An 18,280-nucleotide genomic window follows, 5' to 3' on the forward strand; every position below is an offset into this window, starting at 1 on the left:
TGTTCACTGCGTGGGACGAAAACTTCTTTTTACAGTGAAAAAACCCCTAAACTTCTGAGCAAGCACAGAGTACACTGTCACGGGAATATAAAATTCACAGAGAAACTCCTGGATCCTGCCAATGGCCGCTGCAACACACCTCCACCAGGGCAAACCTCCACCTGCCCCACCCCTGCTAAACAGGTGAAAATAGAGCAACAGGATCGCTAAGTCTTTGATTTTATTTATTTTCTTCTGTGTTTTACTTGCATCTATTTGAAAGACTGAGTGTAAACACAAAAAAACTGTTCAGGGTGTAAATCATATTTTTAAAAAGTAACTAAGTAACTAATTACTTTTGAAAATAAGTAATCAGTAAAGTTATCGGATTACTTTTTTGGGGAAGTAATCAGTAATTATTCGCTGACTCCATTCAACTTAGTTGTTGGTCAAGTAACTTGCCTAACACTGATTACAGCTCAGTACCTGTAACAATTATTTATTTTTACTTTATTTATTCATTTTTGATGAATGACCAAAACGAACTAAACACAGTAGAGTGGTTTTTGTAGGCACACTCTCCACAGCTGGAGCAAGTGGTTGCTGTTCTAATCGTGTATTCTACACCTTCTTCTCATTTTGTTGGTGAGGTGAGGGTCACACTGGCTCAGACTTCCAGGATCACTCTTCATTTGTAGGTTTTAGAGGAATCCCACTCCTATTAAATGATTTCACGGGACAAAAGCATTGTATTCCAAGACACCCATGAGATTGTAGAAAAGAGGCAGCAGCCATCAGCAGGGGCAGATCTAGAATGGGGGCATGAGGTAGCATGTGCCACCCTAAAATGATGTCTTGCTACCCCTAGTTCCACTCTAGTTTTGCATATGACAGTTGTTTAATAAAATAGCAGTAACACAGTAACAGTTTGAGCTTAGCTACAGTTAACACTGAATGTAAATTCTAAAACTGAATATGTTGCATATCCCCCCCTCCCCCCCAATTAATAAATGGTTCAGCCCATAGCATGGACCGTCTTTATTTCTTGTTTTCAGTAGCTACCCGATCTTTACCGGAAACCTGATCTGTACCACACATGCCCGAATCTTACATCACTTCCTGTCGTTGCCAACAACAATTAATATATTTGAATGACATGGTTAGTGCCCAGTTAGCTCCTAGAATTTCTCGACAGCTCTACCTCCTTTTCGATTCCATGGGACATTAAACAATGGATACCTCCATATACAAACAAATTCACGCTTTTTTCCTAAATGGAGAACTTCAAAATATAGCCTATTGTGTATAAAAATAAAAACTTGTAATATGCCACGTGAAGATTCATCAGCCAGATTAAGTGTTTACTGACAATTGACAGTGATAGCAGACATCATCATCACAATTCCAATCAATCCTCTCCACACAGACAACCATAAACACACTTGACTATCACTAAATGATTTGTAATGACGCAAGTTCAGTTTACAATAGGTATCATTCGCTCAGTCAGCAAGTGGCTTGTTTTTCAAGCCTGAAACTTCTTTTCTCCTCCACTGGTTCATTTTTCTCTTTATTAGTTCTTAAGGAAATCCTGCACACTATGCTGTGATAGTCTTCAGCTCTTTGGGAGTCAACTTGTGCACCTTCCTGCCAAACTGTATGAAAGAGTCTTATGAAAATAGCTGGATACATGGATGGGACTGGAAAAAAGTGAAAAACCTGCTAATGTCCAAAGAAAAAACTGAAAAACCTTTAGAACGCCTATAAATATCACTCAAGAGCACTTTAAAAATTACAAAAAATTTGTTTTGAAGATGACAATTATGAAGTGAGAGGAGGCTCAAGAGTTTTGCACAGCGCTGTATGACTGTATGTGTAGTTGATTGGCATCAAAACTACACTAGTTACAAGGAGTGGAACATCAGGCTCTGATTTGACTGATTTGTTTGCAGTGCAGCTGTTAACAGAGCGACAACTACCAGTTGTAATAACTTTATGATTTGGCAGATTTTCCCTTTACATTGCCTTTATGCTGGCTAAGAGCTCCTAAGCAGCCACGATTGGCAAACTGCAGTTCTTGGTTAGTTCCCACTGCAGTTCGACTTTTAACTTTATTTGCAATAGTGACACCAAAGCTGTAGGACTCATGAACCTCATAAAGAGGCAAAAACTGGCATTCGTAGCAGAGTGTCTGTTGTGCTACAGCCAGGCTGACAGATGGTTTATTTCATATTCTTCGCTTTAAGTTCAATAAATACCACACATATATATTACACAGGAGCAGGTGAAAAGCAGGGTTTATGCACACAGTGCTACTGCTCACTTTAGGACGAGTAAAAGGAATGCACCCCTGCTCCAGGAATCGTCGCTGACTTATCACTGAAGCATCTTCAAAGTGACAGAATGCTGCCGCTCAGGTCGTCACAGTACTTGGCAGGTTAAACTTTTCATAATACGGGTAAGGGTTGGAAATCTGCCAAATCCCACTTTAACTCTGATGACACTGACGTCTGATGATGATTTGAGATCTGTGATCTGAGATGCCTCCACCCATCCTATCCTGGGCATGAACAAAGGTGAGGACTCACATAAACAGAGCTGTCCTTGCAGACATTTCTGTCCAGCTGCATCAGGATCACCTATTGAAGAGCAGCCTTCATCAGAGCCAAGGTAAGATGAGCCGCAATCTACTCCTTTGGTGGGAAGCTGGGACAGTCTTTGACTGTTGGCAGCAATATGACGGGAGATGAGTGGGGGTTGGTTGGTGTATCCTGCCAACTCCTTTTTTCTTTTCCCTTCTCTTTTTGATCGCCTCTGTCAGTGCGCCCCAGGTCGGCTGTGGCTACAATGTAGCTTGCCGTCACCAGTGTGTGAATGTGTGTATGAATGGGTGGATGACTGAACGTGTAAAACTCTTTGGGATAAAAGCCATTTGATCAGCCTCCCTCCGTTGTGATTGGGCACCTGTCTCAATGTCCTGGTTGTGTGAGCTGCTGTGCTTCCTGGTCTCTGGGTCTGTTAGTTGTCCCTCAGCTTCTGTGGTGGAGTGGCTGTTTGTTCTGCCAGGGTGGGTCTGAGATGAACTTTTTGGCCTCTGTTTAATCTTTTGATGTTTTTTGGTTCTCTTTTGGTTGTGCAATTTGGCTTCTTGATCTTAATCTTCATTGTGGGTCTCGGCTGTTTTAGGTCTTTGGGTTAGTATGGCCTTATGTCGCCACCATAGCTGTTAAGGCATCAGGTAATTCTCACGACTGTGATGGGAGTGGGTGTGTCCACACTGCCTGAAACCACAATACTGCCTCTTGTTTATTTGGTTTTTGTTTTGTTTAGGTTTTTTTTAAATTTCATAGTATTTTTCCTTTCTAAGATTGTAGATGGTTGTTGCAGTGTTTGGTCATGTTGTAGAGGAACATGGATACTTGCAAGAGAAAAAAAAACAAAAGGGTTGGGACCAATGATGAATCAAACCAAGCAAAGGGACAGGTACTTTCCTTTCCCCCAGACGAAAGAAGTAAAGTTTGGTTCAGAGTGGAAACTTATTCCAGCATTTAGTCTGATATTGGTGAAACTAAATGTAATGTATAAATGAATGCTGCCACATTTTTGCCACTTCCATGGATTTTCCTGTTTCTCCTGGTCCTCTGTTCAGCTGCTTCTGGAGGTGACATCTGAATTTATTACATTCTGTTTCATGTTAAAGTGTTTTGTTTGTAATTCAGTTAATGTTTGACTATTTAATTTTAAGTGTGTCAAATTTTTAACCACTTCTCATCAGCTCATTTCAGATTGCTGTTAACTGATTTCTGTTTTCTTATCCCTCCCAATTTATACTACGTATGATACAGGGAATATTTGATATTACAGTCGGCAAATTCTAAATCTTTACTCCAGAGTCAACTTTTCATCTGTAGTGAGTGCACAAAGTCCTGCATCCTTTCTCTGTTGTGTAGGCTGCATGTCCACTTTTTACCTCAGCTGTCTTTGTTGGTGTTCCAGATTAACTGTTTTTTTTACATCAGTGGTTTACTTGTTCACGTTTGTTTACTTTGCAATCTTTGATCTGCTATTTCCAGTTCATGTGAATGCATAGATGTCGATATTATCTCCAGATAATAACGCAAAATATTATAACAAATATTTTAAGAAAGTTATAATCAATTCTGTGACATCACAAGCAACTATCTTCCATCTGATACCATCGAGCAGCTCAACCCGAGTTGACCTGCATGCTGATGATTTAGGAAACACGTACATGTTATCTGATGAATGTTACAGTAGGCTTAAATAACACTGATGGTGATAATTTGCCATTTTGTCATTGCATGGCAACTGTGGTGCTCTAAGAAACTGGAATTTTGCATCATAAACATGAATCAAAGTCACTGTAGTGATCTGGATTAAAAATGCTCAAACATTTTAAAGACATAAATGCTTAACTCCTCTAGCAAACTTTAACTGATGAGATTTTTACAGGCGTGTGTTGTGTTACTGCTGAACTTGAAGGAGGTGGCCCAGTTTTACAACACATCAGGCTGTAACTACAGATTGTTTTCATTTGCCGACTGATTTTTTATTGATTGACTCTTTGGTTTATAAAAATTCTAAATTACATCTACTCTAAATTACTTAAATGACTGAAAGGTAAGACAGTAATAAATGTTGCTCACCTTAATCGGCTGCTGTAGAAGTGAACACTTGTACTTTGGCCTTCAACCTCATTCTTTTGTACCGTGATGAAGGGTCTTTACTTGAAGACCGGCATCCATCTTTTAAGAACCGGGTGGATCTGCAGGACAGACAGATGAAGGATGGAGACGTGTCTTTGATTCTGAAGAATGTGACGATTAATGACACTGGAACATACGAGTGTCGTGTCGCCCACAGAGTTCACAGCCACCATCATTAAGAATACCTCTATCAGCATCATCAACCTGAGTGTTGTTCCTCCAGGTGAGTGAGTAGAGTTTAGTGTGTGTGTGATCAGAGGTGAAGCTGCTTCCTGGTTGTTGATGTTTGTTTCTAAAGATGTTGTTGATGAGACTTTGTAGAAAGCAGCTGGTCTGAGTGATGTGATCAGAGTGCAGTAGATAATGTCTGACAGCAGTTTGAAGAGGAAATGGATTCTGTTCTGTTCTTCACTCATCACCTACCTGACAGCTGACACCTCACACCTGTTTCTCACCTGCAGGTCAGACAGGAGGACACACAGAGGATGGAGGGAAGGAGGATGGATCTGTTGGACTGATCGTTGGTCTCTCAGTTTTTGCTCTGTTTCTTGTTGCTGTTGTTGGTTTTATGATCTACAGAAAACATAAACAACAACAGAGTCAGGATTCATACAAGCGTCCAGCTAAAATGCAGCCTATTTGAAATCTTAAATGGCTTTTTCCAGCTGGTCTGTGTAATCAGAAACTAATTACTGATTACTTCCCCCCAAAATTAATCCTTTACTGATTACTTATTTTTAAAAGTAATTAGTTACTTAGTTACTTTTTAAAAACATGATTTACAACCTGAATAGGTAATAAAACAATAGATCTTTCAGCCCAATTCTACTTTTTCTGCATAATCCATCATACAAAATGTAATCAGATGAAAAAGTCTCTTTTTATTTGTTTTAATCTTTTAACTTTATGCATCAAGCAAAAATTTAATTATATGCACCATTCTCTGACTTGAAGAAATGTGTTTAACATTTAAACCTATTTTCTGCACATTCCAGCACATTTTTTTTTTGTTTACACTCAGTCTTTCAAATAGATGCAAGTGAAACACAGCAGAGAATAAATAAAATCAAAGACTCAGCGGTCCTGTTGCTCTATTTACACCTGTATAGCAGGCAGAGGTTTGCCCTGGTGCAGGTGTGCCTCAGCGGCCAGTGGAAGAATCCACAAGTAGCGCACTCAGTGTTTGCTTGGAAGTTTAGGGTTTTTTCACTGTAAAAAAAGTTTTCTTTCCACGCACAACGGACACTAATGTTTTTGTCACTTTTTACGGAATCAAACTCAAAGTAAGTCAGTACTTCCACGCTTTAAACGCTGCACGCTCATACTCTCATTGTCATGAGACATTTTCGCCAAAAAATTATGGTTTTAGTAACGCAGTAACGCAGTGTTCTTACGGGAAAGTAACAGTAATCTAATTCCCTTTTTGCAATAGTAATCCCTTACTTTACTCGTTACTTGAAAAAAGTAATCGGATTACAGTAACGCGTTACTGCCCATCTCTGGTGGTGAGACAGCGTAGCGTGAGTGTCTGTGCCCCATGCCTTTGTGCTGAAACCATACTGAACATTGTTGGTTAAATAAAAGTGCCATCAACACATCCATGGACTTGTATAAGTGTGTCGGGGTCTGACTTCATAATGAGCTATAAAAATAGACAATCCCATCACTGAGTTTCTCATCCCTGGTTTATTGTTTTGTCTAAATTAACATTCATTTCTTGACTTAAAACATTGCTTTGCAATTTGCTAGTTTTTTTCTTCCTTGAAATTTGTGATTTATATATATATATATATATATATATATATATATATATATATATTTTAAATCCCTTGTTGTTTGCAGTGGTGCTGGACAGAAGGATTGAGGAGGTCAGGCAAGAATCTTTGTGGACTATGATGTTTGCAGATGACACTGTGATCTGTAGTGACAGTTGGGAGCAGGTGGAAGAGAGCGTGAAGAGGTGGAGGTATGCTCTGGAGAGAAAAGGAGTGAATGTCAGTTGAAGTAAGACAGAATAAATGTGTGTGGGAAGATGAACGCGCAAGGTCATGAAGGAGGATGGGTTTAAATCCCTGGGGTCAAACATCCAAAGCAAATGGACAAAAGAGGTGAAGCCGAGAGTGCAGGCTGGGTGGAGTGGGTGGAAAGTCTGAGGGGTGATTTGTGATGTTACGATTTTCATTGACAGTGACCAGGATAGACAAGAGTAGAAATGACATCAGTTACATCAGTGGGACAGCTTTACAATGGACATGTGCAGAGGGGGGGTAGTGGACAATGGAAGTTGAAGATAGAGCTGCCAGAGAGGAGCAAAGGAGGAAGACCACACAAAAGTTTAATCTGTGCCTGTATTGCCTTAAGAAAAATCACACGACCAAGGCAAATTCATTACAATTTCTAATGAATCAGGAGGAGAGGAGACAATCTTTGGTTTTGGCTTGTTTATCCTTTACTACACAATGAAACTGCAGAGAAAAACACATTTTCTCCAATCTGGTATCATCTGGGGTCCCAGTGGCCTAAAATGATTTTTTTTCTAATGTTGCTATCGAGTGACACGCCAACAATGTGTCAACACAGTAACGGGAATGTGACACTCTATAAAAGGTGTCATCTACCCATAACTAGAACTCAAGCATGCAGAGGGTCAATGTGACTGTGGAGGATAACAGGTATATGCTGAGATGTCAGATGATCTGTTGTGGCTACTCTTCAAGCAGCCAAAAGAGGAAGATTTTAATTTTGCCAAGTCTTTATTAACCTTGATGTACATGCAGCTCATGGCTGTCAGTATTCAAATCCACCACACCTTGTTCTTAAAAATCGGTTACTGGGTAAACAGTCAAACAGCCAACTGACAAATATATCAAAGTTAAACAAAACTTCGAATACTAAAGTGAATTCTCAACTATTTGCTTCAAATAATCCATGTTTATTAGCTCTAATGCCATTAAAATAATTGTTGCTCATTTTTTCAATTTAGGTAATGCTGCTGTCTATGAATCAGCAAACACAAATGGAAGACACTGGAAATGGTAAAGTATATATTTTGAATTTCAAACAGTAGATAGACATGTGGAGGCTTTTTGATTGAAGGATTTCAGGCTTTAGAGTATTTCGCTCATCATAGCGTCCTTAAACCTGAGAAATATGCCTAATAATAAGGCTCCAGGTCCAGATGGATTTCCAGCAGAATTCTGAACACTTCTGCACCATTACTCCACAGAATGTTGCAGGAAATCAAGGAAAATACGAATTCAGTCAACATCAGTCTCCTGCTAAAACCATGGAAAGAGGATATTTTTCCCACCTGTCACGGTCTGCGGAGACAGGCCGTGCGGTGGTGTGTGTGATGGACCCAGGTGCGTACACAATTGAGTAGACGGGAGTGAACTCAACAGAAAGCGAGCCTTTATTATGGCTGAAGACAAAGTGTACAAACAAAGCAGGGATAGCGTGACTAAACTAGACTATAACTAAACTGGGAAAACTAATACTGTGAGAAACTAAGAAGACTCAGAGACTATGATGATCACTGCAAAGACTGACCGTGAAAACATGGAGGTGAGAACACAGACGACGCGACTCTGAACACAGCAAGACTGAGGATTAAATACACACATGAGGTGATCAGGGGAAGTGGAGACACATGAGGACACAGCTGAATAGAATGAAACATAATTACAGCACATGGGAGAGTAAACCTAAATGCAGTGAACAAAGAACACCAGACTCTTTCAAAAAATATATATATATAAAATATAAAATATAATATAATATAAATATAAAATAATCTGTAAAGCTCTCGCAGTAACAGCCAAACCCTTTTGAGGGTTATCTTGTACGGGGAAACTCACTACAAAAGAGAAGATGACCATGTCTCCTACAGAAAACTTTTCACTGGAGACAGAGGTTAGAGCAGGTTTCATGGTCAGAAGAGCTGTTTATGTTGTTTGTTTCATGGATGACTTACCTGCCATTTTCCCAGTTAGACTGTGGAGAATACACATTCAGGCTGGATCCATTTTTCTGTTGTCAAATGTGCTGCGTGGAGTTTTGGAAAATGGAAGATTTTTTTCTTTTTTTAAACTTGTTAGCTTAGCACTGATGATAATGTTGCCCTCTTTGAGTTGCTTGCAAACATTTTCTCTCTCCATCTGTCAGCACACACAACACAGGACTGTGGACATCGACCTTTCGTCCACTTTCTCCGAGCCAGCTGGAAAACATAATCTTATTTAAATAATAATCGTATAAACTACGAATGTAAATTCACTTTACTTGATCTCATTTTATCATTGCTGACAAAAGGTGTGCTGAATGTCTCGAGTCATTTCCTGTCACCCACATGAATGTCCGTTTAAGAAACAAACCAGGTATTAGTAACAATGATTTGGGCATTAGAGAATTAATCCTCAAATGGTTTCACCAGAATACTGCTCTCCTACACGTGACATGTGGATTTATTTGTCACGCATGCAAAAGGTGGAGAAAGCTGGTTTGGGTGGATCCAGAAACTTTCTAATGTGAAGCATGTGTGAAGCATAAACTGAGATGCTGAATTGACCCTTGCATATTGTTCATATTTCATGTCTTCACGGTAGCTTTGGCTATTTATTCAATCATAATAAGGATTCATACCAAATTTGGAACTATAAACTATTTAAAATGTGTAGCTAGCTTGTGTGATATTAATAAACATAAGATTAATCCCTAATTAAAGTTTCAGAAAGCAGGCTGCATGAATTTTTAAGTTTTTTATTTTTTTTTACATTATATTCATATTTATTTCATTTTGGAGAAAAAGAAAACATAGGTTATCAGATTTAAATATAATTTATTAAAAGTGAAGATAGCAAGAGTATTCTTTGGGATGAAATGTTATGAAATGAAATAAAAACATAAGATTTCATAGAATAATCCTTATAATTTGTATTAGTGCAACATTAATAAGCACTTAAAACACAAAACCTGCTTAATGCAAACTAGTCTGTGCTTTCACAGCAGTGGTAGGAAACCTTGCAGGTGAGGGACTTGAACATGTGTTTTCCATAACCACTGAAATGGCTGCTTAGATAGCTTTTATACTCCCTGTATAAGGGCATTTGAAGCTTATTTTGAACTTCCTTTAAAACACTGATTCTCACAACAGCCTCTCTTAGCTCTCCAGCATTTACGTGGAATCGTAACAGATGTGTTCAAACCAGGGTCGTTTTTAGCCCATTTGAAAATGAATCAAAGCATTCTCAAAGATTTCTTACTTTTTTTATACAATATTTGCTGTTTATGTGACATACTACTAAAAATATAAAAAACATACAGTACTTGGTTGAGATGTAATATTTTAACAACTAACAGAGTTAGGAATAATATATATATATATATATACACTACAGCTTAGTTGTTTCCCCCTCCTTTGTCCCCCTGTTTCTCCTCCCTCTCCCCTCCAGAGAGGAGTTAAACAGTTTGATGGCGTGTGGGACAAAGGAGTTTTTAAGTCTGTTGGTTCTTGTCTTTGGGAGAAGCAACCTGTCACTATAAATCCTGTTGTGTATGTGTGTACAGAGAGACAGTCAGGTTTTTTTTTATTTTTCAAAAAAAGAAGCCACATTCAGGTAAAAGTGTAAGAACAAATGATCTGTAAATCGAAATAATGTTGGATCAGTGTTTCAATATTTATATATTTTATTAGATGTGCATATAGTTCGGTTATTTGCCTTTTGGTTGAAAATACACTGAGAGAGGACTTTTTATTACTGATCTTAATGGTATTTTTTCATATTAATGCAATTTAATCTAATTGAATACAATCTATTTGTGTATGATTGTCAGTCCAAAGAGGGAGAGGGGAAAGAGGTGAACGTGACGAGAAAGTACAAGATCAGGAAGAACCAGGTAAGAAAACAGACAGGGAATAGTGACAGGCACAACAGAAACTGTTAAACTGACAAAGAGAAAAACAAGTTTTGTTCTCCCTATACAGAATCTGCAAAACAAACTGGGTTGAAACATTTCTGACCCTCTTTAACAACAGCACCCCCAAAGCTCTGATCCTAGAATCGCTCCTGGTTCAAACTAACAGAGAATTGAAGTTTGTAGTCATGTCGTACATTTTATGAATTTAACTTAGAGCTTAAAAAAATGGCTTATGGGTCTTCCAGAGAAAGATAACCTCTAGGATTTTTTAGCAGTGCACAACTCAGCAAATGCAACAATAGAATCTAAAAACATCTGTTATTATTAACCTTACTGGGATACTGTGGAGGGAAAAGTAATCAGAAATAGTGAGACCAGCTAAATAACCCGAAATAACCGGTTTGTTACACACAGGCTTGTTTAGACTTTGAATTATGCAAACACTCTGAAGCCTGAGTATGACAACAGTTAACTTTCACTATTTTATCGAGGGAATAACATCACATTCACATTTATGACCAGTTTATAGGGATAGTGAGCATTTAGCTGTGGCAAGCACAGCCTCTCCCACTAGAGCGTTCAGCTCCAGTTCTAGTGATGTTCACAGAGGAGCTCAAGTTTGCTCCTCCTACAGAGATGTTCAATTTTCTGTGTAGACCTGGGACAAGTCTGACAAAAAGAAACAGACACACCAGTATTTCGTCTAATGCATTTACCTGCAGAATGCCATAGTGTCATAAGAATATTATTTTCACTTTATATGCATGGATTTGTACAAAAAAAAGCTACATGCTTTAATAATGTGTATTTGTAGCTCTTATAGTCCTGCTAAAACTGTTTAAGGGGAAATAGTAAAGCATTTGGTAGCGGTTTAATGTCTTGCAGTAAAAAAAAAACAGTTTCCCCCTGCTGGTGGGAAAAAAAAAAGTAAATATACACAACTTTGAGGGCGTTGGCCTTCTCAGCAGACAACAGAGAGCACAGCCTAAAGCAGGGGTAGGGAACTCCAGGCCTCGAGAGCCGGTGTCCTGCAGGTTTTAGATGTCCTTGATCCAACACAGCTGATTTAAATGCCTAAATTAGCTCCTAAACATGTCTTGCAGTTCTCCAGAGGCCTGGTAATAAACTAATCATTTGATTCAGGTGTGGTGACCCAGGATGAGATCTAAAACCTGCTGGACACCAGCTCTCGAGGATTAACGTTCCCTACCCTGGCCTAAAGGGACTTCACTTCACACTTGGGTGTGTCATCAAAGGTGTGTCTGCTGACTCACCCAATAGTGACAGTTAGAGACATCTGAGAAAAACCTGCCTTTTTGCATTAATAGAGGAGTGAAGGAACAGACCGGAGACAAAGCTCTGGAGTAGACTAGACACATTTGTCATCTATTACTCTGTTAAACACTAACTGAACTCTCCACACTTGGATGCAGGACAAAATCAGTCTCATTTTTTTCATCTAAAGATGTGGAAATTTTTAATATTCACCATCTGCCTAACCCAGGTAACTGCTTCTAGTTTGGTTTTATAGCACTCCTGCATCACCAATATGTGTTTCATTTCTGTTACTTCAGTCATTCCTCATTGCCATAGCCAACATTTTAATGCCCAGAAGCATTAAAACATTTAAACATGAAAAGTCAGTTTGACTCACTTTCACCTCCAGATCCTGTCCTGTGTGGAGTCGTGCTTTCTCCAGAGATCTCTCTACGTAAATTCACCTGGAAGACTTCGACCTGGACACCGTGTAGCAAAAGGTGCCGCTCTGCTTACTTGTTTTTTTACATTTCTTTTCCTTGAGAAAGTATGGTAGCCTAACCGTCCTTTGTTTTATGGCTCTTTAACTTTCCTTTCTCGCTTTTCAGTTGAAACCGTCGGCTGTGATGCGAAATCAACGCGGTTAACTGTGAAGGACCCGAGTTTCACAATAAAAAGTAACGGGGAAATTGTAGCTTTAACGTATGTCTCAGTGGGAGAAAGAGGACGGACATTTTCTGTGTGTGCTCAGGACAATAGTGGACTGGAAAGTAAGATGGAAGTTCACCTTGTCCGCAGTACAATGCTGAAAAGACATGTAAGACAACTGAATATTGTAGAGATCTGCAGGAACAGTGCATTTGTTTTTCTAACATATCTGAACTTTTTGGAATGTCACAGCAACGAGGCCAAGGCTCCCTGAACCGCTCTAAAAGACGGAGAGATTGGAGACGTCCGACATTCAATATAGTGGAGAATTATGAAGGGAACTATCCAGAAGAGCTTTCAACGGTGAATTGAATGTATAATTCATATCATTAATTATCACTATGCTATAAAAATGTTTATTGTCAATACATATTGTCCCCCCAACAGATCTGATAATCTTAGCTACAGCATGTCAGAAACCGCGTACACTTTTGATTTCATGACACTGCGAGCTGAAAGAACACACAGCAGACTGCTTCATGATAAACACATTATGAATAACACAATCTTTTTTTTGTTTTGTTTTGTTTTTCTCTTCCTTAATATGTATGATTTTATTTGGTTTGCGATGTAGTTAGTGATAGACGCTGCAGAATACCATGATGTGTACTATACTATCGAAGGAGAAGGAGTCGATACGTATCCAAATGGAGTGTTCAGTCTGGACAGAGACACGGGGGCTCTGCTCTTGCTCAAAGCACTGGATCGTGAGGAGTTCCCAGAATATGATGTGAGTGTGAAGATGACGCTGATTTAGAAGATTTGTAAAGAGTTCCAATAATGTTCAGCAGTGATTCTTAAAGAGTGATTTATCAATCATTCAAATAGTTACAATAGTAATCGATCCTCTACTGAGCATGTTTGTTTATTTGTTTTTTCATTCCAACCTGGAACTGGCACAGTTCACATATGGAGTCTTGTTATGTTCCTGCCTCTCCTTTCTATATTTGTGCGCATCAAACTAGTCAAATGTTTCTTTCTTCCCTCTATAGTTTGTAGTGCGTGCTTTTGACAAGCATACTAATGTGCAGCTAGGCGAGGAATTGCCCCTGAGAGTGATTGTAGATGATGTCAATGACAATGCCCCGGAGTTTGTAGGTCCTTTACAGTTTACAGTTCCTGAGCACTGTAGTGCAGGTGAGAAAGACAACATACAGTAATAGATGATTCTGTGGTATTTGATTTTCAGTCCAGTTACTCTAAATGATTATGGGTTACAATACAGGGACTGTGGTGGGAGTGGTGAGTGCAACTGACAGAGACGAAATTGGCACCGACCATGTGAAGATTAAATATACACTCGTATCTGGATCAAACATGTTTACCATTCATCCAGAAACAGGTGTCATCACAACAACAACCAACACCCTAGACAGAGAGGTGAGCACTGCCTCTGCATCACTGATACCTGTGAACTTTATGTAATTGAAAACTTACCTGTGAACTTTAATTGAAAATAGCATTGAAATAGATGATGCAAGTGCTTTACAACATACTTTTATTATAATACTTTGTAACATTTCTTTTAAAGTTAAAAGACAACCATGTGGTGACTGTAAAAATCCAGGATATGAATGGTGCACCAAATGGTCTGTTTGCCACATCGACAGCAACAATTGCTCTGAGTGATATTAATGACAATCCACCAACCTTCATGAAATCATCTGTAAGTGTTTGAAAAAAGAATTTCTACTTATTTCACCAAAACATTGTTTTTTTTTTACCAACATAGTTAAACAACAACTTAAGAACACCCCCATGCTTTTTTTCTTGTAGTATAATGTCACTGAAAGTGAAAAACTACTTCGAATTCCTGTTCAAGATAAAGATTCGATAAACACATCGAACTGGATGTCAAAGTTTGCCACTACTAAAGGAAATGAAAATGGAAATTTCAGGATAGTTACTGACCCCCAAACAAACGAAGGGCTTTTGTACATCTCAAAGGTGAGACTGGCTTATTAAATTCATTATTATCATTTAGTTACGTTGGTGGAAGCTTTTTACATGGACCACATTTAATGCAAAGTCAGCCTATATAAAACTGATTTATATTCATAAACTTTTAAATGTCTTTTCTATTTTCCAGCCATTAGACTATGAGAAGACGATCACTGCACAAAATGTAGCATCACTGAATGACAGCAGTGCCACGTGGCAGTCCATCCCTGTGAACGTCAATGTCAAAAGAGGGGATGGGTAAGATGGGGTGTGTCAAATGTTTGCCTGGACACTTGGAAAAATGACTGATTCACCTTTTCCTGCAGATCTGTGTCCTTCGGACTACTGGGAATTATGACTATACTGTGTCCTGTGGTCCTGCTCCTACTGTTCTGTGAGTCTCCCACTGTGATTAAGTTGTAAGGGTTAGATGGGGGTTCTCTTGTAGTTTGCTCATTGCATATTAGGATGTCAACAATGCTGCATACAATAGTGTAGGGTATACCACACATTAAAGCACTATGTGAGTTCTGATTTTGAATATGTCTGCTTTTTTTGTTGCAGTCCTGCTCCTTGTATTTTTCTGTCTAAAAAAGAGAGAGAAATTGCAGCTTGATGACTTCGGAGACACTGCAGGAATCCCACTCAAATATAACACAGAGGCTCCAGAGGACAGCATGGTAAGGATAGTAATGTGCAACCAATGTCTCCGTTTCCAGTTTTTCACAAGAAAACCATATTTACTTCTTGTCCCAGGTCTTTCTTTATAACTGAGAATCAAATGGCCACTATCTACATCATGGAATTTTGTTTTATTATTACAAACATATTATTTATTTGTTTTTGATACATCCAACAAAAATGTCTTGTTGCAGAAGTTTGCATAAAAATTCAAAAATAGGATAGCAGAAGTTTCTTTTTCTGCAGTTAAATAAATGTAAATTTAATGAGTAACACGTTTGTAAAAAGATACTATTTCTCTAACTTGTTGGTGATCTGTTTGCTCGATGTGTAATATATGACCATCAGTCATGTCCTCAGCAGCTTTGAAAGTGTTGTATGCTTCCTCCTATTATCCAGGCTTGGGAGTAATAACAGGTGATAATAACAAACTACCTGTGTCTTCCAAATGGGAACAGAAGAGGATGGGCAGCATTTAGGGGACGTGGCTCTGTAGCTGACTCAGAGGTCACGGTCTGAATGCTGGGCTTGTTACTGGGGTAACAATGTAAAAAAAGAACAATCAAGTGGTGCAGGTGTGTATCTGCTATTGCTCCTTGTTGCTTTATTTTGTTGTTGTTGATGTTGTTGTGTTTTTTTTTCTTTTTGTTTTTTTTGGGGGGGGGGGGGGGTGTTAAGCAAAAGTGGTTTGCACTAAAAACTATGTAGATGCAATATTTTGGAGCTTCGTACCTCAGCAATCAATTCTCTAAAAAAATTATATCTTTATTTTTGGAGGGTAAATTTTAATTAAAACAAATACATAATGAAATAAAATAACAATTAACTAATGTTTCAAAATATATAATTTAAAATTACACCTTCATAATAATCTATTTTAAACAGTGTTGATTTACTTCTGCAGAATTTCCTAATGGCGCAGAAATTGTGTGTAACCATGTTTTACTTCAACTCACTGACTGTTAGATGGGTGCAGTTTGAGCTCACTGTAAGTCAGGTTGTTGAAACATTTCCAACAGTAGTCGTGTTACAACCTGCACGAGGGTGGAACTGGAGCACTAACGTGTTACTGCCTGAAACTAAATACAACTGGCTGCACAGGAAAAACCCAGTCAAAAGACAGTGTATACCCTATATGTATTTTGCGTTGTTAAGTTGTTATTTGACATTAGCATTAAGGAGTTGTGTTTAATTTTTGCTACTGTAGCAGTTACTTGTGGTTTTTTAACATTTAAAGGAACGTGGTTATAAAACAGCATAATCAGCAAGCATACAATAAGCATACATGTACCCATACAACTAAAAGCAGTACTGTTTGTACTTACAGTCTTTACTGTTTATTTGTTTAAGTTTTTGTCCAATATCTGTTAATTTGTAATTAAAAAAAACAAAACAAATGTCCTTGTGATTTTTCTGGTTGTACTGTATATAAAGGTCAGATCCAAAATGGTTGTTTATTGTGTTCAGGTTTTGTGTGCACTCTAGTGTTTCACAGGGTGGAGCCCACATACACATAATACACTATGTGCAGTGTTCCAACATCTCAAATCCTTGGCTTATAATTACTTCAGTCCTCTGCAGATCTAATTGGTGCACTGGTGTTATTACTGACAAACAGCCCTGACCCACTGAGGTATAGACTCCACTGGACTTCTGAAGGTGAGCTGAGATCTGAGGAATTTAAAGGCCAAGTCAATACCTCAAATTTGTTAGCCTCCACCTCACACAAACTGCGATGCACCGTGCATTCTGACACCTTTCTTTCAAAACCAGCATCACCAGCATCTTTTTGGCAGTTTGAGCCACAGTCGCTTTTCTGTTCAATAGAACCACACAGACCACCTTTAACTCACTGCGTGCATTAGTCGCTGTTTCACCACTGTTCCTTCCTTGGACCACTGTTGATGCCGACTACTGCAGATGGGAACACCCCACAAGACACCCACATGACTCAGTCATCTAGCCATGACAGTTTGTCCCTAGATCTACACCGTGTTCCAAATTATTATGCAAATTGTATTTTTCTCTGATTTCCCTAAATATTCGTTGCAAATTACAGTCAGCATATGTGTTTGACTCAAACACACACTGACTCAAACACACACATATGTGTGCTTGAGTCTGGGGTGGTTTTGGCTCAGGTGGTGGAGCACATCAGCTACTGATTGGAAGGTTGGTGGTTTGATCCTTGGCTTCACTGGTCTGCATGCCACATTTCCTTGGGTAAGATACGAACCCCAAGTTGATGAGTTCATCGGAGTGTGAGTGGGGTGAATGAGGCATGTTGTATACAGCGTTTTGAGTACTCTGGGAGAGTAGAAAAGTGCTATATAAGAATCAACCTTAACAGATGAATGTTGGTTGTCAGGGAATATTGTTGTCCATGGTCTCAGCCCCACTTTACAACTGTGATATTGTTAACTGGAGCTGCTTATGCTGGAGGGTGGGGCCTGGGTGCAGTACAAGCATAAAAAAAATAAGAATTAAATAAAAACGAAGCTATCTTTCCAGCAGCTGGTATGTACTGACCTCAGGACACTTACATTTCATTGCATGGTTCTCTTTGTTGTGTAGTGGGAGCTCAGTTGGATGTGTAGCAGTTCTCTGGGGCCCGGGGTCCCATTGTAGTCTCGCACTGGGGCCATCAACATCTGCCAGGTGTAACTTTAGATTGATGTATAACCGTGGACAAATTCCAGCAATAAAGCTGCCGCTACTAACCATGTGGATATTTAAAATTAAATAACTTAATGTTGTTAAATAGTAATGACATATAATATCCAAAAAGTTGGGTAATTGCTCTTTTTGCTGAGTTCAATACAGACTGTCTTCTTTCAGTCCTATTTGTTTTTGTTTGTTTGTTTTTTTACTTACTTTGACAGCTGACAGATAAGAGTAACTTACAATTTTTGCCATATTTAATCATGCAGACAAAAGATAGATCAAGAACAACCTAAATAATGATGGCTTTGATCCAGACTAATCCCTAAAATGTAACATAAATAAATACATTTTAAAAAAGAAAAAGGAGCAAATATCAACATATAATAACTGTTTTTAACAGGCTTAAC

The 18,280-nt window shown here is 38.7% G+C and overlaps 2 protein-coding genes across 2 annotated transcripts in view; one reads left to right on the forward strand and one right to left on the reverse strand.

Moving 5' to 3' along the window:
• Nucleotides 1–18,280, reverse strand: part of LOC102781435 (uncharacterized) — a 159,825-nt gene that overhangs the window by 108,880 nt on the left and 32,665 nt on the right. The gene's annotated exons all lie outside the window — the stretch shown is intronic.
• Nucleotides 8,577–15,868, forward strand: LOC118455687 (desmocollin 2-like protein). The gene is made up of 14 exons (XM_087839492.1): nt 8,577–8,618; nt 10,539–10,601; nt 12,289–12,379; nt 12,488–12,696; nt 12,780–12,890; nt 13,162–13,317; nt 13,580–13,724; nt 13,813–13,967; nt 14,119–14,253; nt 14,364–14,534; nt 14,677–14,786; nt 14,855–14,922; nt 15,093–15,208; nt 15,609–15,868. The coding sequence occupies exons 1-14, from the start codon at nt 8,577–8,579 to the stop codon at nt 15,618–15,620; spliced, it is 1,584 nt and encodes a 527-aa protein (XP_087695618.1). The 3' UTR covers nt 15,621–15,868.

The sequence above is a fragment of the Neolamprologus brichardi genome, chromosome 3 (assembly GCF_056152115.1).
Source record: "Neolamprologus brichardi isolate AB-2024 chromosome 3, ASM5615211v1, whole genome shotgun sequence".
NCBI classification, from domain to species: Eukaryota; Metazoa; Chordata; class Actinopteri; order Cichliformes; family Cichlidae; genus Neolamprologus; species Neolamprologus brichardi.